At 56.0% G+C, this 23297-nt stretch overlaps 1 protein-coding gene across 4 annotated transcripts; it reads left to right on the forward strand.

Annotated features, from left to right (window-relative positions):
• The first annotated feature begins 593 nt into the window (after positions 1–593).
• On the forward strand, positions 594–22041 carry RUFY4 (RUN and FYVE domain containing 4). Of its 4 annotated transcripts, XM_023642308.2 has the most exons (16): positions 594–647; positions 3392–3682; positions 3854–3926; positions 4115–4165; positions 4416–4691; positions 5068–5196; positions 5312–5418; positions 6617–6742; positions 7073–7179; positions 7474–7617; positions 8097–8166; positions 9309–9953; positions 10618–10724; positions 16017–16163; positions 20340–20450; positions 21100–22041. In XM_023642308.2, the coding sequence occupies exons 6-16, from the start codon at positions 5145–5147 to the stop codon at positions 21200–21202; spliced, it is 1719 nt and encodes a 572-aa protein (XP_023498076.2). In that variant the 5' UTR covers positions 594–647; positions 3392–3682; positions 3854–3926; positions 4115–4165; positions 4416–4691; positions 5068–5144; the 3' UTR covers positions 21203–22041. The 4 variants fall into 4 exon arrangements, with proteins under 4 accessions (XP_023498076.2, XP_070126585.1, XP_023498078.2 ...); XM_070270484.1 differs by lacking the exons at positions 594–647; positions 4115–4165; positions 4416–4691 and adding an exon at positions 2891–3179; XM_023642310.2 differs by lacking the exons at positions 594–647; positions 3854–3926; positions 4115–4165; positions 4416–4691 and having other exon boundaries at positions 3544–3682.
• The last annotated feature ends 1256 nt before the right edge of the window (positions 22042–23297 follow it).

A 23297-nucleotide genomic window follows, 5' to 3' on the forward strand; every position in this document is an offset into this window, starting at 1 on the left:
GAGGAGGTTTGGCGGGAATGCTCAGGACGGGGGCCAAGCCCCACCCTCCCTTCTCCCGAGGCTGGCAGGCTGACGCATAGGACCAGAGGAGGGCTCAGAGCATAGGGCAAGCGTGGGGCCCTGAGGAGTCCACCTGAGGGCTGCAGGACTACACCTCCAGGCTCCAATAACCCAGGGCAGGGGCTCAGAGCTGGGGCGTCCTCCTCAAAGCAGAGGAGCAGGCCACAAACTCGGGCCAGGGAGGAGAGTAGTGTGGGCAATGGGACCTGGGGGGACACAACAGGCCCCCAGAGACAGGAGGGCAATGTGGTCCGAGAGCAGAGGACAGCCTGCTTAGGGGACGTGAGTGGGGACAGCATGCACGGAGAGGACGGCAGTGTGGCCTGGGCAGAGAGGGCGGCCCAGAGCAGAGCGGAGAGGACGAGGCTGCAGCCTGGGCCCCAAGGAGAGAAGCGGGGCCTGTGGAACGGGGGGGAGGGGCATGGTCTGTGGCAGGATGGTGGCTTCTAGGTGGCAGGCCTGTGGGTGGGAGTGCCTTGGCCGGGAGCCCAGATGCCTGAGTAGCTTCTAAGCCCTGACTCCTGAGGGGGACTGAGCGCCCCAGAGATGTCTATCCACCACAAGAACGTGGTAGAACGCCTCCTCCGGTGAGTGGCAGGCTGCCTGGCAGCACGGTCCTGGGTCACTCAAGTCTCCCGAGAGGGGCACTGTGAAGGAGGGGCCTGGCAAGGGCAGGGAGCGGCCAGTGCACCTCCCCCACGGCAGCCAGAGCCAGGGGCGCGGGGGGCTCGGGCAGGACAGAGTTCCACCCGAGATAAAGCAGGGATGACTCACAGCGAGTGCCCGCTCTCTCCAGAGGCCGCTCAGAAACCAGCTCATCCGAATGCAGACAGACACTCGTCCCCATTCCTGTCCCAGGGGCTGTCGCACACCCACGCACACACTCCCCTCCCCCTTCCTTCATCACCCACCTCCAGTGCCCCTGGAGCCTTCCTCCATCTCAGCCCTGGCTGCCTGACCCTGTGCCCACCCACCCCCGGGGAGCCCCCTGGACCCACCCCACAGCTGGCCACACAGGGAGTGGAGGAGTCAGGGAGATGGGGGAATGAAGGAGATCCACCAACAGAAAGAGTAAAGTCTAGAAGGGTCTGAGGTAGGAACAGATAAGGGAGGGGAGCTGTGAACTCATCTCCCCCTGAAGCCATCGAGGACAGAGGAGGGTTCAGAGGCTCTGAGGTCTGGCAGGAGGCCTAACAACCTCTGGAGGGGCCCTAGGCGAGGGGTGCTGCATGTCACCTTCACTCTCTGCCCCTTTGCCAAGACTGAGAAGCAGTAGTCTGGGGTGTCCCGCTGACACCCCCAGGCCTTGTCCTACCCCAGGACCCTAAGTGAGGCTCAGGCCTCCATCAGGGTCACACCTGGGCCACCAGCCACCAAGAGGGCTCAGGCCACAACTGTGCCCCACTGAGCCTGGCCCTCACCGTGGCCGGTCATTGTGGGAATGACCGGGTCAGAGCTTGGGAAGGACACAGAGTTCAGTATCTAAGGGCAGCCCCACACCTGGCACTGGGGAAGGTAACCATGAGTATGCCATATCCGTGCCCCGGAGGGGCGTCCCGTCAAGTGCGGCAGAGGGATCCCCTCTGCACACACACACACACACACACACACACACAGCTGCTTCACTGGCTGTCCCAGTGAAGAGGGCGGAGGAGGCTGGGATGTGGCTGCAGGGTACAGCTTGAGTGGCCCAAACTCCCGGTGCCCCGGTGGAGGCATGGACGAGACCAGCATAATCCAGACCCCACATAGCTAACAAACCTCAGGAGGATGCCGCCTTCACAGCCCCCACCAGGAAGGCAGGTGGGATGATGCAGGGGGCCTACGCTGGAGTTATCTAGTCCCTAGGGACCCCAGCTATCTCCTCCTCCCCCTTCTTCTCCTCCTCCTCGTCGCAGAAATCCAAGATCCACACCTATGTCAGGCCTGGTGGTTCCGGGACAGATGCCCCATCCAAAACCAGCACCTGCCTCACCTCCCAGCCCCAGCCTAGCCTGGGCCAGAACAGAGAATGCAGGAGGAGGGTCCAGCTGCCCCCACCAGCCTCAGCTCAGCCCTCACTCTGGTGGGGCCCTCCCTGGCTCACACAGCCCCCTCCCTCCCGGCTACAGAGCCTGGGTCAGTGACAACAGGCACAGCTGCCCATGGGACACACAGTCCACAGGGACACCAGCTCCCAGGACATTCAGTCTGGCAGTGCCTTCCCCCAGCTCTCCCAGCCCTAAAGCTCACCTGAGCTGTTGGCCTTCCAGCGGTCAGGTCCTCCCTCCCTCACCTTCCTCCCAAGGACACAAGAGACCCAGGTGAGACCTCAGCCTAACTCACCGCCCCTACACCAGGTCCTGGCCAGTCCATGCCCCTGAGGCCGCCTGCCTTTGCCGACCGGCCCTTTCCTGGCTGAGCTCCTTACCTGTCTCAGGTGAGCTGGACTGCCCGCCACCCGCTCCCGAGCTCGGGGCGCCCCCGCTCCCCCGCAGCGCCCTACCTGAAGCAGCCGCTGCCTGCTCTCAGCGCGGACGGACTCCCCGGGCTCCCGGCACTCTGCCGGCGCCGGGGCCGGGGGGCTCCCCGGGGGCTGGGGGCCGCCGGGGGCCCCGGGCTCCAGCGCCTCGCAGCACACCAGGCTCACCGTGCAGCCCATCCGGCCGGGCGCCCGGGGCCCGGGGCGGGGCGGGGATGCAGGAGCCCCGGGAGCCGGCCCGCCCCCCGCGCTGGCGACCGCTCGGCCCAGGGCGCCTCTGACGTCGGGAGGGGTGGCGACACCCCCAGCCCGTCCCCGCCCGGAGCCTTCTCGGGCCCGGGGCTCCAGGAAGCCGGGGAGTGCGGGGCCGGACGAGGGGCGGCGACACGGGCGCCCGGACGCAGCCAGCGATGGAGGGAGACCCGAGGGCGCGGGGGCGCGCGGAGGGGCGGCGATCAGCCTAGTCTGCGAGGGCGAGAAGGCCGACAGCGCGTGGGAGAGGCAGGAAGCCGATAAGGAGAGAGAATGAGGGAAGGACGGGGAGACGGGGACACCAGGGACTGATGAGGGGACCAAGTCCTGGAGGCGGAGAGTTGCGCAGGAGGGCAGAGCCAGGCTTGGGGACCGCGTGTTCCAGTGTTTACACGCGGCTCCTGAGGTTTGTGAAACACTAGAACTCCCAGCTGCCTGCTCCTCTGCTCCCTGCCCCCAGTACTAGCCCTGGGGGGTCCCAGCCCAGGCGAACAGGACCGGGCGGTGGAAAGACCCCAGCAGAGCAAAGCCACAGCCTACCTGGCAGCCCACCTGGGCAACCCACCTGGCCCATCCCTGGATACAGCATCACCAGTGGTTTCACTGTCTTCCTTTTAGGGGTGAGTACCAGGCCTTGGAGGATGGCAAGGCTGACCGGCACTCACGAGGACCCCTCATGAGCCCACGGTGGGGAGGAGGAGAGAGACACAAGGTGGGACCCTTGTCCTCCCCTCCTGGCCTGCACCACAGTCCAACCAAGTGACAGTAACGACTGGCCAAGTATCTGCCAGACAGCATCACAGTTTCTGTGTGCCACCTGGTGGCAATAAAGGAGAAAGACAAGAGCAAGCGACAGTATGGAGAAGGGGAAGGAAATTCGCAGAGCAGCCTTTGCCGCTGCCCCGCTGGGTGAGTCTGTACCCAGCTCTGCCTGAGGGGCCACCCCTATCTCCCCCATCCTGCCCCAGTGCCCTTGCCCTGCTCTGCCACTTCCTTCTGCAGCCTTCTACTCCTCCCCCTGTGGGCAGGATTTCCCTTCCAGGGTGATGGGCTGGGCCTGACTCACTTCCCGGCCTGCAGACTCTGGGAAGGACTGTCCCGGGCTCAGGCTGCAGGCCCCGCGCTCCATGCCCCACCATCCAGGCCTTCCCAGGTGAGTGGCACGGAGGTTCCTGGGGCTGGGGCTGGCTGGAGAAGGGAGTGATGCCAGGATGCTGGGCACGGGAACCCCGGATAGAGATGAGGGAGAGGAGGAGGTTCATCTAGGTGTCCCTGGGTTTCATAGACGATCTAGGCTGGAAGGGGCTAGAGAGACCCTCACTCCAACTCCTTGGTCTACAGATGGGGAAACTGAGGCCGAAGAAAGGCAAATGATGTGCCCAAGAGCACACAGTGAGTTGGTAGCAGGTCCGGGATGGAGACCCCGGTCCCTTGACTCCCAGCTCAGTGCTCCCTGAGCACCATCCCCACCCCCCCACCCCCCATTTACCTTTCCTCCACTTGTCCCACTGCTTCTTCACTCTCACCGCTCCCAAATTCACAGCCTGGGAGGGAGGACGCCTGGGTTCCCCACCCCACACCCAGCCTTTACTCCAGGCTTTAAGCCCACCAGCCCTCAGGAGCCACTCTCTTCCTCTGCAAGCCCCAGGACCCATTGTGGGAGAAGAGACTGACTCCCCTGGGAGAAGACAGCAGAATTACAACGGGCGTCCTGCTCCCCACACACCCAGCCTTCTGGCCCTGTCCCAGCTCTGGGCCTCGCCTTCCTTCTGCCTCCCTGTCCTCAAAGAACACACATTTTCCACTCGGCGGGGCCCAGGAGAGGATGACTGTGTGTCTCAAGGCGGGTGACTGCTCTGACAAGACTCCCCGCGGGACAGAGGGATGACGTTCCGTCAGCCCAGCGTCCACGTGGCAGGTGCACCAACCGAGCTGCGCCCATCAAGTCAGGGCCAAGAACATGAGCCCTGTGGGCACCCAGACCTGAATTCAAATTCTAGTTTCACCACTTACAGCTTTGTGACATTGGATAAAAGTCTTACCCTCTCTGACTCGTATAAAATGGAGTTGACAGCCTCCTAGGGTTATTGTGGAGACTGAATGGGACAAGGATGTCAGGCACATGGCACAGTGCCTGGCACTCAGGAGCTGCTCCCTAAGCGGGGGCCACACCCTCATCTTCCCACACTGGCCTACCAGAAAGAGCTGGGGGTCCCATGCTACCAGTGGACTCGCTGTGTGACCCTGGAGATGCCACGTTCCTTCTCTAAGCTCTGCTCCTTCCTTTGCATAAGGAGAGAATCGAGGCTGAACGTGGAGGCTCCTGCCTTGGCCGACCTCCCAGAGCCACAAGGAATCCCATCCTTTTCGAATGCTCATGGCAGAAGAAGGGGCTGTCCTCAAGGTCACCAGGGACCTGAAAGGTGAGTGTGTGCTGACAGATTTGCTGGGACTGAACTGGGGGAGCAGCAAGGGGTCCTGGGGCGTCTCCCTCAGCCCTTGCCACCTGATGTCTGATGTCCACCATCCTCCCCACAGCCGCCGTTTCTGCCATCCTCCATTGCCACGGGGCTGGGCAGCAGCCGGTCACAGATGCCAGCGCTGAGCTGCACAGACTCTGTGGCTGCCTGGAGCACCTGCTGCAGGTGGGGCCCGCCCCGCCCCTCCCCTCCCCTCCATCTCCCCTCTCCTTCCTACTCTCCCCGTCTCCACCCCAACCAAGAGGGCACTCCCAGATCCTGAGGGAAGAGCCACTGCTCCCCATTGTCCCCACACGCTCCCTCGGCTCCCTCAGTGTCAAGTCCTTCTGACAGCTAACCTCACTCTGGGAGGCTGTCCCTGTAGCCTGGAATAAGAGGTGGGGCTGGGGCGGCCCCCCTGCTCTAAAGACTGAAGTTCAGAGGTGCGGCTGTCCTGGGGCTGGCCCTCCTTGCTGCTGGCTAGAGCCCCAGTTGTCACTCTCACCAGCTTTTACTGATCGCTGACCACACCGCCCTTACGTAATCCTCATTCAGACCCCTGCGGTGTTTGATGACCTGCCCAACCCCAGGGACACACACACACCCTTCCTACTTCTCTGTGTGTGTAGTGTGAGTGTGCATGTGTGCATGAGTTTTGTGTGTGTGAGGTGTGCAGGTGGGAGTCTCCAGCCAGTCTGCCCCTCATCTGCTGCACTCCGGTCACACTGGCCTCCTGGATCCTCCTAAAGCACATCAGGAATGTGCCTGCCTCAGGGCCTTTGCATGTGCTCTTCCCTCTGCCTGGAATGCTCTTCCTCTAGGAATTCAGATGGCACACTTTCTCATTTCCTTCACATCTGGACTGGAAAAGTACCTCCTCAGTGAGGCTTTCTCCAACCACCCTAAACTAAAATTTTAACACATAAAAATACACACCTCACACACACCCACATACACACATGTGTGCACACACCACCCACTTTTTTTCCCCTTTCCCTGATTTATTTTCTCCTTAGCAGTCAGCCCCACCTAACCTACTATATGTTTTACTTATTCAGTTTCGTGGTTGTCTGTCTCCCCCACCAAGATGGAAGCCCATGAGGTCAGTTTGCTCATGGCCGTATCTCCAGGGCTTAGAACAGGGCCTGGCACATAAGTATATCTGGAATGCATGAATGAATGAATGAGAACACCGAAGGCTCAGAGAGGTCAAGCAGCTTTCTCCTGGCCACACAGCCAGTAAGAGCAGAGCCGGGACCTGGAGCTGAGTCTGTCTGCGCGAGCCCTTTCCCCTGGACCGTGTCCCCGATCAGCGTGCTGGAATGCAAGGGTGGTTCTGGCAGGAAGTGTTTCTACCCTTTCCTTTCCCTCGTCTTGCTGCTAGTTTGACCAGAAAGAGCAGAGGAGCTTCCTGAGGCCTCAGAAGGGCTACTGGGACTTTCTCTGCACGTCCCTGTCGCAACAGCGTGGGGACACGGAGCCAGCCAGCTTTGTCCACTCCCAGGACAAGGTACCCAGGGCCAGGTGGCAGGGAGGCTGGCCTGTGTGTTGGGGCCTTGACCCCAGGCTTTGACGAGCTGTCTCTGGGGCCAGGACACAGGCCTGCCTGAGGCCTCTTCTCCCCTATCCTGGCTCCACTGACATGGACCCCCTCACCTGGTCTTGTCGCTCATTAGCCCCCACCCTCAGCACCCCTCCAGCCACCCCCTGCCTCCCCCTGCCTCAAGTCCCATGACACCTTCCTCATCAACCACTCGTTCCTATCTTCTCTCTCTCTCTGTGCTGGCCGAGCCCCCTCTGTCCTGACGCCACCCCCATCACGCCCCCCTGCACTCTGCAGTTGAAGACCCCCCTGGGAAAAGGCCGGGCCTTCATCCGCTTCTGCCTGGCCCACGGACAGCTGGCCGAGACCCTGCAGCTGTGCCTCCTGAACCCGGAGCTCACCAGGTGGGGTTGCGGGGCCGCGTTCCTGCTCATCCTGTGAACACCCCCGAAAGATGGTTAATATCAAAGACGACCACAGTGAGAGTCCTGAAGGGGAAGTCCTGGAAGAAAGGGCAGAAGGGACATTAGAACCCGGGAGTCCTGGCAGCATCATGGTGCTCGGCCTCTGCTCCCCTAAGGCCACAGCCTGCCAGGGACCCGTCCGTCACAGTGTGCATTGCTGGTGGGTTCTCGGAGGTCGGGGGTGGCAATAGCACCAGCACCCAAGGCTGAGGGTGCTGGTCCCTGTTAACACAGGGAGTGGTATGGCCCCCGGAGCCCTCTGGTGTGCCCTGAACTGCGGGAGGACATTCTGGACTCTCTCTACGCTCTCAATGGGGTAGCCTTTGACTTGGACCTGCAGCGGCCAGACCTGGATGGGGCCTGGCCCATGTTCTCAGAGTGAGTGGCTGCAGCCTCTTTTCAATGCCTGCTGCCATTACCACCCAAACTCTCAGCCTCCAGCCTCATCCATTTCTCCCTCCCTTCTTGCTCCCTGAATGGCTGATTCTCCACCTCCCTAGCCTTCTCTTTTCCCAGAATCATCTCGTGATGTCCCATGATGCTGCGTAGAATACACACTCACTAGAGAGTTGTTGGATGGTTGGAGTGGAGGATTAGAAGGATGGATGGAGGCTGGGATGTAGGGATGGAAGGATGAATGGAGGGATGGATGGATGCAGGGATGGAGGCATGGAGGGATGAAGGGTGGGATGGATGGATGGATGAAGAAGGGAATGCATGCATGAAGGTGGCAGAGGGAGAAGGTGGGAAGGATGGTGGGATGAATGGATGGTTGGAAAAACAGGATATCCTGCCCCTGAGGACCAAGACCACCACTGGAGAGAGGCCCAGGGTCCCCCTGCCCCTTTCACCTTCAGGTCCTGCTGCTCCAATTCCAGCCGGGCCCAGGGACGAAGACCCAGAAAGACCAGAGATTCCCCCAAGGAGGTGCCTCTTCCTGACCTGCACTCTGAGTTGCCTCTTCTCCATCTCTGTTGGGACCCCAGGTTGAGCAGGAACTGAGCCCTGACCCAACGTGTGGACCTGGGGACCGGGGAGCCACAGAAGTGAAGGCTCATATTCCTCAGGTGGTGGGGATACTGGGGGGAGGAAGGACCACAGGTGCCATCTGCAGGAGCCACTGGGGCCCGGGGGAGGAGGACGTGCTGGGGAGGGTGACCAGAAGCTTGTAGGAAATAGACCGGAGAAACAAGCTCTGCTGGACAGTTTGCAAGCATCTCAGTCCAGTTCACGGAGCGACTGCAGACCCGGATCACCTGGTTCAAGTCCCAGCTCCACCCCTTACTGACCAGTGTCCTTGGTCAAGTTACTCGTCCTGCCTGGCAAGGTAGTTGTGAGGACGTGTGAGACTGCCCACAGGTAGCACAGAGCTACATGTACACAGAGCTCCCGGCTACATGCTCAGAAAGTGGGAGCTTGTGGCGGTCAGCAGGCCACAAGCCCGCTCCACACTGCCAGCTCCCAGGCACCACGTACAGAAACTATGAGGACTCAGTCTCTGAGCTGAAGGAGTGCCAGGTCTGTTCGGGCAGACAGACCCTAAAGGAAGACATTGCAAGGCAGTGTGTTAAGTATAGTGATGCAGACATGGACAGAGGGACGTGGGAGCCCAGAGAAGGTTGCTCGAGAGAGGGGACTCTTAGCTGGCTGTCGGTCCGTTTAAGCTTTCAACCCAATCCTACGAGGCAGCTATTATTATTCCCATTTTGCAGACGAGAAAACTGAAATGCGGTGTAGTCAAGTTCAGGGGGAAGGATCAGAGGAGAGGCGTGGGAGGAACTTAGGGGAAGCCAGGTTGATGGAGAAGGCAGAGAAGGAGGGAGGAAAGGGCATCGAGAGACTCTGCTGCTCCCTGACCAGATCAAAGCTGGGGCCTCAGGTCCCCTGGGGGGTGGCTAGCATTCAGATTCCTGGGCCCCACCCCAGATCTGCTGAATCAACATTTCCAGTGGGAGGGCCCGGGAATCCACATACTGATCAAGCCCATTGGATTTGGGCTGTGGCCTCTCCCCTGCACCAGGTCGGTGAAGCAGTGCTGAGAGGAAAATGGGTTTGGGGCTTCTTTGCAGATAGCCACATGTGAAGGCCCCACAGGAGTTCAGCCAGAGGAGCCACACGCCAGCCAAGCCAGCTGTGTGCGAGATGCACCCAGGGGAGACCCGTTGGCTAGACTCTCCAGGTCACAGCAACACAAACATTGTACCCCCTTTTTGGAAAAGAAGAGAGGAGAACCCGGGAGCCTTGGGCCCCCCCAAAGCATACGGGAACCAGAGGTGGAGGAGCTTCCGCAAGACCAGGACAAGAGAGCCCCAAGGATGAGGATCTGTCTGGAGAACTCAACCCCCAGCATCCGGGGACAGGGGGAGGGGGTCCAGGGGGCTCTGAAGGAAGTGATCGGGGCAGAGAATGAGGGCAGAGGGGTTCTGCTGAGTGCAGAGGGTCAGAGAACAATAGAGGGGACTCCTGAAGGGGGAGCAGCGTGGGGTCATGTCCAGAGGCTGCTGGGCTCCAGCCCCAGAGGGACGATAGAGGACGCAATGTCTGCGAGCGGGCAGGAGGGGGAAGTGGCTAGCATTTGGGGGAAGCCCCAGGTCTTTCAGAGCCTGGAAGCAAAGGAAGGCTCCACCACAGAGAAGCCACAAGAGCAAATAGGCGTGACCAGTGTGACCAGGAGGGAGGAACAAGCAGAGGCAGCCTTGCAGGACGTGGTCGAGGTGAGAGCAGCTGAGTTCTGGGCCTGCCTGTTCTCCCCTCTCTAGCCTGGACCACAGATGAGGCCATTCCGGCCAGAGATCAACCTTTACTGGTCCACACAAGACTATTATTATTTGAGGATGCCTTTTGAAAGTCATGCGTTCTTCAGTTCCCACAGTCCCCACCTCTCCCTATTGCTTCACAGCAGGCCCACTTTATTCATCATTTCTACCTGCCTGGCCCCTGCAGGCATTTGAGTTTGAGATCCCTTCCCGACAGTTCTTTGGGGCAGTTGCTGGTTCTCAAGTTCCATAGCCCTCGATATTGGCAGGTCTCTGCCCAATATCTAAGTTCCGGTGTTGCAGGCAGATCTCACCCAGTTGCTGTTGGTGCAGATGCTTCTCCTGGAGGTCGCCTGAGAGTGTTTGCAAGCCTTCCTCCAGCCCCCTCCTTAGCCAGAGGCTTCCAGGTCCTTGAGATTTTTCACTGCAGGAGGAAATGGTGGCTCCAGGCTCACCTGGGGCAGAGCCAAGCATCACAGCTCCCAGCACTGTCCCCATCTTGCCCTCCGCCAAGGGCTGTCTGGCATGGCCTGGGGTCTCGTGGGGATGTTTGCCAGGTCACTCCCCAGGCTGGGGTCTCTGCCCTCCTCCTTCAGCTTCCTTTCCCCTCTCCCTCCCCCAGAGCCTCAGACGTGGGCTCCAGAAGACCAAAGAGGAGGCCCGGCACCAGGAGCAGCTGCTGAAGGAGCAGGAGGGCGAGCTGGAGGCACTGCGGGAGCAGCTCGGCAGGTAACCTTGGCAACCACCAGCACAACCGAGCGTGAGAGCCAGGAGGCCTGAGGGACAGGAAGAGCTCCCTGGCTCCTGCTCACGTGCACAGCGCCAGCCAGCATCTTCTGAGCACCCCCCGCGCACAGGCCCTGGGCCAGGCGGGCACAGCTTTGGGATGCCGAGGCATGTGGGGCATTGTTCCTGTTTTCCAGGGACTGCCACCCTCCCCTCCCCTCCTCACCCTTGCCAGCCCCCTCCCTCACTGGCCCCCTGAGTAGCCCCAGGAGAGATCTACGCCTCCGGTCCCTCCCTTCCCTCCACACTCATTCTTGCCCCTTTCTGCTGCCTCCTCTGGGATCTCCTCTCCCTGTCAATCTGCTCCACCTCCCTGCCCACGGCACCCTCGCCCCGCCCTCCCTCTCAGGCTCCCTCTTCTAATGTCTGTCTCTGGTTCTCCTGTTCCGGTTGCATAGTCTGTCTTTCACCCTCTTGATAATCACAATAACTGTCATCACCGAGCGTCCACCCCATCCCTGGCACTGTTCTGGGACTTCCTCATAACAGCCGCCTAAGATAGGCTCTGTGAGGACCCCCACTTCACAGATGAGGGGTCTAAGTCTCAAAGACACTACACAACTCACTGACATCAGCCAGGTAGCAGGGAGCTGAGGCCCGACCCCAGCCGCTGACCTGGAACCGGGGGGCTTAAACGCCACCCTCCGCCAACACCCCGAGTGCCTACATTTGGGTCTCTGTCTCTCCTCCCAGCATCTCTCACCGCCAGCCTCTTCGTCTTCCCCTCGTCACACTCACCTCTAGGGTCCGGAGCACGCTGTCCTCGTCTCTACCTTTCTCCTTCAGTCTCCTGTGTCCAGGTTTCTCTTTCATAGTTTATTTTTTTAAATATCTCTGCCGTGCAAAGGTCTTCCTTGGCCTGACTGAGTCTCTCTGTGCCTCTCTGCTGGCTCTCTGCGTGTGTCGGTCTTCCGCCTGCCTCTTCCTCTCCCACATGGCTGACCCCTGCCCCAGGGCCGGAGGTGCTAGCTCGACCCCAGCAGAGCCTGAGTGGCTGTGATTCAGACCGAATCACGGGCCAGGCCGTCTCCTGACTGCTCTACAGGCAGAGAGAGGCCCAGGGCCCAAGGCCCTCAGGGACCCCTCCCACAAGACCCTCAGCTCAGCCCATGGTTTGGTCGGCAAAGACTCCCATGATTCAGGCCCTAAGTGAGCAGGGGCCTTCCCTGGGGAGCAAGGCAGGCTGGAGGGAGCACTGGAGGCTCCTGGGAGACCGCCGGCCCCAGGACGCTCCCTGCACCTCAGGGAGCTCCTGTTTCCTGGACCTCTGTCCTGCCACCTGTTGTCCTGTCCATCCTTCAGTCATTCCACCAGCGCTCGGTGGGCCCACTCTGGGCCAGGCCTGTTCTATGTACTGAAAACACTCTCATGGACGACAGACCAAACTCCTGCCCTCGTGGAGCTTAGTGGGGGGAGCAGTCGATAAATATGATAAACAAGTAAGATACACAGAGTGTCAGATTGTGAGAAGTTCTAAGGAGGGAAAATAAAGCAGGGAAGTGTCAGGGAGTGAATTCAATAACCTGGCCCAGCCAGGGAAGGCTCCCTGAAAAGATGATGTTTGAGTAAAAGCTGTTTGGATATGCGGTAGAAGAATGTTCTAGGTAGAGGGAACAGCGGGAGCAAAGGCCCTGAGGTGGGAATGGGCGTGGCAGATTCTGGGAACATCAGAGAGGCTGTTATGGCCCTGGGGCATGAAGGAGGAAAAGGTCGACTGGGTAAGGGGAGACCCTAGTAGGTCATCACGTCAGAAGGACCTTGGCTTTGACTGGAAGATGGGAACCACTGAGAGTTCTGAGCAGAGGAGGGAGAGGACGAGACTGTTTGTTTTAACGTTAAAATATGTTTAGGGCCGGCCCGTGGCCTAGTGGTTCAGTTCAGTGTATTTCGCTTCAGTGGCCCAGGTTCAGTTCCCGGGCGCAGACCTCCCTTGCTCTGTTAGCAGCCGTGCTGTGCTGGCAGCCCACATACTAAAAAATGGAGGAAGATTGGCATAGACGTTAGCTCAGGGTGAATCTTCCTCAGCAAAAATTAATGTAAATATCTATGTTTATTTGGTATTTTTTTTTATAGCGATTCAGTGGGTTTTAGCACGGTCACAAAGTTGTACATACATCACCAGATCTCTTAGCATTGGTATCTCACTTTCCTGAGCCACTGTACCTGCCATGATCTCAGGGCCTCTGGCGTGGCCAGTGCACGTGCTAACATGACCACTGTGGTTAGTGTGTCTTTGTGGAGGGAGGGAACATTATCAAGCACCTACTGTATGCCAATGGCTGTTTTAGGCGCCTATGGCTCCTGATGGAGCTTATAGTGTGTTTGGGGCTGTAGCCAAAACAAGCAGTAGACCCATAAGCTTAGTGTGTGACAGAATGATGCCACCTTGGGTGCTAGCTCTGAGCTCATTTGAGGCAGGCCAGGGGCTCAGAAGGATCCATCCCTCTTTCCCACCTGCCACCCACGCAGCCCTGATGCACAAACCACTGGCGACCAGGGCCCTGCGTGGACACAGTGTGGGGAGAAAAAAGAGATTAGAGCTGGACAGGCCTGCGTCCAGGTTTCTGCTCCCCGCCCGGTTTATCAAGCTGTGTGACGCTGGGCAAGTGTTACTCCCTCTCTGAAGCTGTCTTCTCTTTCCTGTAAAATGATGATTGTATTACCTGTCCCATAAATTCATAAAAAGTAAGTGAAACAAAGCTATAAAGCCCTAAGCTCGGGGCCCGTCACATAGTGGGTTCTCAGGAGACTTTAAAGCCTTCCATGTCCCCGCCTGCACTAGGAATGTCCGTCACCCCCTGCTTAAAACACTGCAATGGCTTCCCATTGCACTGAGATGAAAGATCCAGTCCTCCTGGGGCCACAGAGGGACAGATCGGGTCCTGCTCACCTCCCATGTCACCTCCTGCCCCGTCATCCCCTGCCATGCTTGCTATTCCAGCCCCACTAGCCTTCTTTCAGTTTCTCAGAGCAGCCCAGTTCTTTCCAACTTGCAGACCTTTGCATGTGCCCTTCCCTGGCTCTACATGGCTCACTTCTCATCGTTTAGATCTGCTCCCATGTCGCCTGGTCTAAGAAAACTTCCCTCAGTGCCCTCTCGAATCTGTCTCAGCCCCTCCTTCCTCTCTCACGCTAAGCTTAATGATTCTGTGGGTCTATTGCTTCTTTTGGCCACCAGCCCAAACACGCTATAAGCTCCACCAGGAGCCACAGGTGCCTAAACAGCCATTGGCATACAGTAGGTGCTTGATAAATATTCCCTCCCATCACAAAGACACACTAAGCACAGTGGTCATGTTAGCAACTGCATTGGCCACACCAGAGACCCTGAGATCATGGTCAGATAAAGTGGCTCAGGAAAGTGAGATACTGATACTAAGAGATGAGGAGACCAAAGGCCAGAATGTTCACGGAGTCAGAACACGGCCCTGGCCAACGCCTGAGCACGAGAGCGCTCGTTCTTAAGGCTGCAGGGCCTGGCCGTGGGGGACGGCAGCTGACTGTTGTCGGTTTGAGTCCACGGCCCGCCTCCTTTTCTTCCCTGCAGCGTTTTAAAAACTAATAATTCAGTTCATTGTCAAGCCTCTCACAAGCTTCTTCTTCCCCCAAACACACTCAAGCCCAGGGACGTGAGTGCACACACACACCCCCACACGCCCGTCTGGACGTCATGAGACGCGCCCGCGCTGGTGGCAGCCTCCCATCAGAGTGATGGAACAGGAGGCTGGGGTCTTCTTGTTTCCCACCTGGTGGACTTCTTGGAACCTTCTAGGAAGCCACGAAAGACAAAAAAAGAGGGAAACATCGAACTGAGGAGGTTCCAAGCCCAAACTCAAACAGAAATTTAAGAAAGCCATATGTTTGGGCCAGCCCCATGGCCAAGTGGTTAAGATCGCTATCTCCACTTCGGCGGCCCAGGGTTTCGCCGGTTCGGATCCCGGGTGCGGACATGGCACCACTCGTCAGGCCATGCTGGGGCGGCGTCCCACATGCCACAACGAGAAAGAGCCACAACTAATATATACAACTATGCACTGGGAGGATTAGGGGAGAAAAAGCAGAAAAAAAAAAAAAGGAAGACTGGCAGCAGTTGTTAGCTCAGGTGCCAATCTGAAAAAAAAAGAAAGCCATATGTTAATACTACTTTCTTAAAATCCCCCCAAATCCTGCCCCACTCACCCGTCTCCCCACACACCACACTGTTTTCTGCTGGGAGCAGCCTGGTCTGCCCTGGCCTCGCTCTGCCGTCTATGCCCTGGCGCCTCTGGGCCCTGAACTTCTGCGGTGGGCAAGTCTGGTATCCACTTCCCCATTCGCTTCACTTTGTTTCCATTTGTTTGTTGAAATTCGTTTCAATTTGTCTGTCGAAACAAATTGCGTTCAACTGGGCACCGCCATCCAGCCTGGTTCCCAGACGCACCCCCGCCTCCCAGGAGCCACCATGACTGTGAACATGCTCTCCAGGACAATTCCATTTAAAATGGAAATGTTAAAAGAAAAAAAGCAACACAAGAAAGGGAGACGTTGGCTCGTCCCCTCTGAGGGCACAGGCAAGGCCAGGCCCCGCTTTCATTTCTCTGAACAGTTGGTAAGAAGGCAGCCTGTGGGTGTTGGGACACACAGTGCTCAGTCTGTGTGTGTGTGTGTGTGTGTGTGTGTGTGTGCTGTGTTGTGTTGTGAAAGTGTGGGTGCAGTGTGTTGTAAATGTATGCGGTGTGTGTTGTGGTGTTTGTGTATGTGTAGCGTGTATGATGTGCATGGTGTGTGTGTATGTAGTGTGGTGTGTGTGTAGTGTGTGTATGTGGGACACGGTATGTTCGTGTTGTGTTATGAGTGTGTGTATATGTGATCGTGTGTGGTAGGGGTGTACAGTATGTGTGGGGTGTATGGTATGTACAGTGTGTGTGTGGTGTGTGTGGTATGTGTGTGTGGTACATGGTAGGTTTGTGTTATGAGTGTGTATGTGTGGTGTGTATGGTATGTGTGTGTTGTGTGTGGTGTGTGATATGTGTGGTATGGGGTGTGGAGTATGCGTGGGGTGTGTGTGTATATGTGAGTGTGGTGTGTTGTATGGTGTGTATGGTGTATACGGTGTGTATGGGTGTGTGTGTGTGTGTGGTCTTCAGCTGCAGGGGGCACCATCAGCTTCCGGCAGGGACTCGGAGTCGGGCCGCCCAGCCCGGCTCAGTCACAGTGCTGAGCTGTTCCGCTGAGAACCTCGTCTCCCTGTCCCAGGTGTCAGGAGGAGAGAGCCCGGCTGTGGGCCGAGCTGGAGCAGAAGCAGCAGGAGGCCGACAGGAGGGACGCCGTGCATGAGGAGGAGCTCGGTGGGCAGCGGGACCTGGTCCGTGCCCTGAAGAGGAGGGTGCTGGAACTGACTCAGTAAGGACGGCACGAGTGCAGGGTACGCGGTAGGACAGGACGCAGACACAGGAGTGATAGTTGTTCCCTGAGAACAACCATCAAGCAGGGGTCTGGACCTTTTACATATTCTAATTCATCTCCTTCGTTTAGCCACCCCTGCTATTGTCTCCATTTCACACATGAGGAAACTGAGGGTCAGAGAGGCTGACTTGGCTGCAAAGAACACCCAGCATATAAACTGCATAGAGTCCTCTGACTCAGGCATGCCCCGACCCCAACCCACCCCTCCTTACACACACACCTACTGAGGCTAAGAGAAGGGGAAGGAGCCTGCGGGTTGAGGAGGAATTGGGAGAAGAAGGGGGAGGTTAACCAGGAGGCGATCTTCCTCAGCCCACTGGCCTGGGGGCTGGCCCGGCTCGGCGGTCCTGGGTTCCAGGATCCCTTCCAAACCACTATGCTCACTGAGGGTTGGAGGAGACACATAAGGCCTGGCTCCTGGCCCTCAGCCTGGTGGGGAGGTAGTTCATACATATGTTATCCTTTCACCCAGTCTAGCAAGTTGGAGACCAGGTACCCAGCTTCCATTCGAACTGGGAGGTTGCTGGGCCATCATCTAAGCCTAAATCCTCCTGCACAAAACCCAGGTGATATTAAGGATGAGAAAAGGGAGAGACCAACCTGGAAAGAACAAGAAAAACAGAAGATGTGATGGAAGATGAAAAATACATACTCTTAAAATGTCAGGATTAGAGTTAGGATTAAAACTTAGCTCTGAGCATCCTGGCAGCAGGATCAAAAAGAGAAACACAGAAGGTCCCTAAATTTCACTGTCCATTCAAAGAAAGTACACTAGTTCATCAAGAGAGACAAATGCTTTTCTTAGCACACTGAAGAGATCCATCACAGGATCCCAAACTACAAAACCTAACGTCCCTTGCAGAAGTGCCTTAAGCAAAAGGAGAAAAACAGAAGCCATGGAAGTTGACCGCTGCACCAAGATGGCAGAGCGACCACACAACATCTATTCTCCACCCTGAGAGCTTACTAAAATGTCTGTAAAAGAATAAAACTTAAAAGAAGGAAAAGTGGAGGAGACAGCCCCAGATCAGAGATCTCGGCTGATTTCCAGAAGCCGGATAATGAATGGGAAAGTGCATACTAGATTTAGCCTGAATTAGAACTTCAAGGCCCAGAGATGCCAGGACACAGATGGCAGAAGTGAGATGACGGGGAGAAATCAGGACAATTTCTGATAAAGGCACTAGACAGAGCAATGTACACCCCCCTGCTCTCTGCCTGCCTCCCCACCTGCAGAACACCTGAGAGTGAGGGGCCTGCCTCTCAGGGAAATAATTGAAAGGTCCTTCTCTAAAGAAAGTTAGATGCCCCAAATAACAGAGAGTCTGGTGTGGCAGGTAGCTCCCTGCCCAGTCCCCCCTAAGGGGAAGCCGTGAGTCAACCAGCCCCGTCCACTACTCCAGCAGCCTGTATCACCTCTTTCCTAAACATGATGTGGCAGTCAAGGATCCCCAGACACCTGAGAAGAATCTAGAACATAGAGGGGAAAGACAAAGATAAACAAGCAAACAAAGATCCATCTCCCATGAAAAAAGATACTGTGAAAAGTGACCGTCAAAAAACAAGAAACGTTGTCGGAAATTGAAAAGATCGCTGACAAAATTTAAAATTCACTTAAGATTGGAAGAAAAAGATGAGGCAGCCTCTCAGAAAGTAGGATAAAAATCACAGAGAAATGGAAGACGCGAGAGAAATAATTAGAGACCTGAAGAACCAATCGAGAAGTCCCAATAATTTCTCCAACTGACAGGAACTCCAAAAAAGGAGACGATAAAATGGAGGAAATTGTCAGATGAAAATAGGAGAAACTTTCCCAGCTCTGATGGTCTGATGGACACTGATCCTCAGATTTAAAGATTTCACTGAGTGACCAGCACAATAAGTGAAAGAGAGGAAAAATTCACATCTAGATACATCATTGTGAAATTTCAGTAAAACAAAGACAAGGAGAATATCCTAAAAGGTGGGTCGCTTACAGAAGAAGTAGAACCCAACAAATTTTATGAATCAATGGTGTAATACTTTCAAGTTCTGAGAAAAGTTGCCTTTGCCCTAGAATTCTATATCCAGCCAAGTGATGAAGCAAGTGGGGAAAGTGATGGAGGAAGGACGTACTTCAGACTGGTAGGGTACAGAAAACTAACCTCCCACATAGCTTTTCTTAGGAAGTTAATTAAGGATGTGCTTAAGAAAAACAAGGAAGTAAGCCAAAAAAGGAGAAGATGTGAAATTCAGGAAACAGTAGGTCTAGCCCAGGAGAGAAGAAAAGGGAATTTCTAAGATGCCCAGTGGGCAGCAAGCCCAGGAAGCAGTCATCCAGGCTGTAGCAGGAGCATTGAGGGCCCAGGAAGAAGGTCTCTGGGGAGAAACAGAATCAGCAGGATACTTGATATGACGAAGAATTGGGGTGGGGAGGGCGGGAGGCAGAACAATTAGGCTATGTTAAGGCAAGTCATGCAAGGAGCAAAGAAAGGCAACTACAAAGTCCTAGAAAAATAAAAAATTTCCAAGAAAGGTAATCTTACGGAATACATCTTGGTTCTGCTTGAAGCAATATACTTATAGATTGTCTAAAAATGTAAGTATTATTCATTGGTTTTTTTTTTTTTCAGGGTTAGAATCAACCCAAAGGCAAAGCACAGAAAACAGTTAATGTTATAGAACAAAAGTAAATGTTACCAACTAAACAATATTGAGTTTAGAAAAGAACCCGATAGAACTTTCTGTGAAGTTGGAGATGCTATATATGTGCCCTGTCCAATATGGTAGCCACTAGCCACATGCAGCGACTGACTGCTTCAAATGCAGCTGGCGCAACTGAGGAATTGAAGCTTTTTTTTTAACTTTAAGTTAACTATCAATTTAAAGAGCCACCTGTGGCTGGTGGCTGCCATATTGGATGTTGCAGGAATAGATGACAAGTTAGGAGGTGGGAGAGGGAGGAGGGCTGGGGAGAAGGGATTATATGGCATCGTATTACAGAATGGCATCATCAGGCACGATCTATAGTGATAGAAGGATTGAGAAAGAAATGTGTGAGTCAATTCTGTAAAGCTACAGGAGTAACCAAGAGAGGAAGCAAAATTAGGGCAATAACCACGGGGAGGGAGGGGGAGGACTGGGGGAGGATGGTAATAAACAAGCTAAGTCCTGTGACGTCAGCGTGAGGAGCTCTGCAGATGTGCTCTCTGGACAAATCAAGAAGGAGGGACATGAGCATACTGCTTAAATATGGAGCCAACATCAAGGAGGAAAAGCTGAAAGATGTAAGTCGTTTGCCGCTGAGAACGGCAGGAGCGGGAAGGTCTCCTGCCTTTTGATCTGAGTCCTTCCGTGCTGATTTTTAAATCACGTGCAGGCATCATTTTGATTAAAATGCGAAACAACTCACATCCCTAAACATCCTTAAAAAAACAGTGAAGATGGTTTTGCAGGAGCATCCACAGATGTAACTGCAAAGCAGTTTGTACGAAGTGCCAAGTAAAAGATAACAGGCATTATATGCTATAGGAGTCTGGAGCAAGGAACCCCTGGGGGCTTCCACAATCGGGGAGCACTCCTTGGAGGAGGTGGGATAGGAACAGATTCTTAGATCACTGGTCAAGGTTATGTTGGTCAAAGGGGACCTCAGTGTCACCATCCATCTTCCTAGAGAGACTGCAGACTCACCGATGTCTTACGTCTGTGTGTCTCTCACTGTCTCTTCATTTCTCTGTTATTCTCCATCGCTATGTCCCTTTCTCCATCTCTCCATCTTTCTCTGTATTTGTCTCTCCCTCTGTCTGTGTCTCTGTCCTTGTCTGTCTCTGCATCTTCTTCCCTGTGTCTTTCTCTCTCCCTCTCCATTTATCTCTCTACATCTCTGTGTGTCTCTATCTCCCTCTCCAACTTCCTAACTTCCTTGCTCTCTGAGTGCCATCTCTCTCTGTTCCTCTTTGTCTCCCTCTCCATTTCTGTGTCTCTGTCTTTCTGCCCTGCTGTCTGTCTCTTTTTATCTCTGCGTGACGCCCTCTGTCACTCTCTCTGTCTCTCCATCTGTGCCATTTCCATCTCTCTGTCTTCCTGTCTGTGTGTGGGGGGGTACATCTCGCTCCACCTCCATCTGCCCATCAGAGAGAAAGACAACCTTTGGCAGAAGGTCCAGCATCTCTCTTCCCTGGCCCCTGGATGCTGTGTCAGCTGTAGCAAGATCTTTGGCCGGCTGTCTCGGCGGTACCCCTGCAGGTAAGGGGTAGGGCACAGAATCCTTCCTCTGGGACAGCCCAGTTTCCACCAATCCACAGCCCCATGCCCACTCCAGGGAAGAGAGGGACACAGGAACTGGGTTTATGAAAGGCCACCTAAAGCTGGCCACTCATCCTCCCCAACACTTAGTAGAGACATGAACAAGAACAGGGGAAGGGGTCGAACGAGGAATGACTCCTGGAAGATGGGACTGGGTAACCCTTCCGAGAATAGACTCGTAAATGGGCTTCTCATCTGGGAAGAGATTTTCTGCACAGAGGAAGCTGCTTCCCTCAGCTTCCTCTGGGAGCAGGTGGAGGATGGGCAGCAGGGGAGAGGCAAGTGGGCCATGGGGAGGACCTGCCATGGAGTAAGAGGCATCTGGAGGGATGGGGCCTCAGGACCCCTGTTTAGGAAAGGGGTACCTTCCTGAACGACCCAGGGCTGTTCTGCTGGGAAAAGAGAAACAGACAGGCAGATGGGAAGATGCTCGAACCCCATGACGAACACACACGTTCCCCACTCTACTCACCTCTGCCCCCTAGGCCCCCGTGACGTGCACACGCATGCCCCGCTCCGCCAGCCTCTGCTCCCCAGGCCCCCCTGACGTGCACACGCGTGCCCCACTCCGCCCTCCTCTGCTCCCCAGGCTCTGCGGAGGCCGCATCTGCCATGCCTGCTCTGTGGACTACAGGAAGAGGGGGCACCGCTGCCCACCGTGCTTCCAGAAAGGGGAAGCCCAGGCTGTCTGACCAGGACCCACCACCCCACACCGCCCACTCTGCTCCCTCCACTCGGCCCTCTCTGCCCTCTGATCTGAGCAGTCCTACCTTCTGGAAGCTGATGATGTAAGGCACGTGTGTGGATGGACCGTGGCGTGGAGATGGAAGGTGCAAGCTGGGGGTCCAAGCCCTGCATCTACCTCCAAAGAACGGAGCGACTCCGGCAAAGCCCTCGTCTGCCCCGGCTTTTCCTGTAAGGCGAGGGAGTTGGGCGCCATCCTCTCTAAAGTCCCTTCAGGCTGAGTCCTGAACCAAGAATAAGACCCAGGGGTCCCGATGTTTCTCCTCCATGTTCCCTCCTCACCCAGCCCGGCCCTCACGACCCTCAGGGGCCTCCTGCCGGGAGTCGGCTGGGGGGGGGGGGGGGGCGGGGCAGGGTCTGCTTTTGTTGTGTTCCATTTTTAACAGCTTTCTCGAGGGACTGTCGCCATACAGTACACTTCACAGAAATTGTCCAATTTGATGAGTTTTGACTTTAACATACACGCATGAAACCATCACCATGTTCAAAATAATGAACACATCTGGCACCCCCCGACCTCTCCTCTGCCTTTTGTAGTCTCCCCCTCCCCTCCCCGTCCCCATCCCCAGGCAACCACCTCTCTGCTTGCCGTCGCTAGAGACTAGCTGGCATTTTCTAGAACTTTATGTAAGTGGGTCCATACAGTCTGCACTGGCCATTGTCTGCCTGCTTTCATTGCAGCATAATCATTCTGAGATTCGGCCATGTCGTTGTGTATGTCAAGTTGCTTTTTACTGTTGGGTACTGTTCCTCTGCATGGATAAACCACAAGTGGCTTACACACTCACCGTTGTTGGACGTTTGTGGGGTGTTTCCAATTGGAGGCTCTCACGAATAAGTTTCCTACAATCATCTGGGTACAGTCCTTTGTGTAGACATGTGCCTTTACTTCTCCAAGGTGAACACCTGGGAACGAAATGGCCCGCAGTGTGTGGGAGTCCCAGCTGCTCCCCAGGGCGGCTCTTTGGTGGGCAGGGGAGAAGGCACAGACGTGGGGCTTGGCCCTCTCTCCTTCCCTTCCGACCACCATGGCGATCCCCAATCCTGAGCGCCTGGAGGGAGGGCCTGAGACCCTAGGATTCTCTGTGCAGTGCTCCCTCAGCGAGACTTGAGTAAAGATAGTGGGAGAGGACCCGTGTAGCTCCATCGGACAAAATCGTATCTCCTGACTGCCCAAGGAGTCTTATGCAAGTTGGGTGTCAATCACCAGGCACTCAGTTGTGGTGCTTCTGAGAATACTGTTTCAGAAGAAGCCTGGGCCCCACTCTCCGACAAGGCCATTGGCTGCCCTACCTGGGCTCCAGGGCGGACTTTGTGGTCCCAAACACGCACGCATGCTGTCCCATCCCCTGTGCCTCACACAGACTGCCAGAGCCTCTGCAGAGGTTGGGCAACCCTGCGGCTCTGACCAGAGCCTGTGGACTGCTGCTTGGGGTCAGGACCGCCCAGAGTTGCATCCCATTACCATCGCATGGAGCAAGAGTTTTGCAACAATAGTTCCTGCTCTGGAGAACGGGTGAGAACTTCTCCTTAGCAAAGGCAGCAACAAGGTGGGGGGCGGGGGAGGGAGGGGGTTGGGGCAGAGCTGGGGCTCCCGGAGCAACCAGGGCAGTAGCATCCCCCTACCCTAAAGGGCAGCGGTCCCTTCCCGAAGGTCAGAGTTGCTCATATACTTTCATTAGGGCAGGGTTCCTGCTATGGCAGAAGACGTCATATTCTAGCAGGCACTCCAGCATGCAGTTCAGAACTGCCTGGTGAACTGACAGGGGAGAGGGGACCTAGCAGAAGCCTATGTTCAGAGAGGAAGCAGGATGCTCCTGGACGAGAACTCATCGGAAGGAAACCAGGGGCCTGGAAAGAGGGAGCTTGACCTTCTCCCCTGTTGGAAGGGATGGAAGGGCAATGCTGAGGACCAGCCTCTAGCTCTGCCCCCTGAAGAGTCCCCACCAAGTCCCATGGAGAGCACAGAATCCCCACAAAGACATTGGAAGAGTTCGTCAGACCCCAGCGACCCTCCAGCAGAAGGTTCCACAGGGTCCCCAG

Source organism: Equus caballus, chromosome 6, assembly GCF_041296265.1.
Source record: "Equus caballus isolate H_3958 breed thoroughbred chromosome 6, TB-T2T, whole genome shotgun sequence".
NCBI lineage: Eukaryota > Metazoa > Chordata > Mammalia > Perissodactyla > Equidae > Equus > Equus caballus.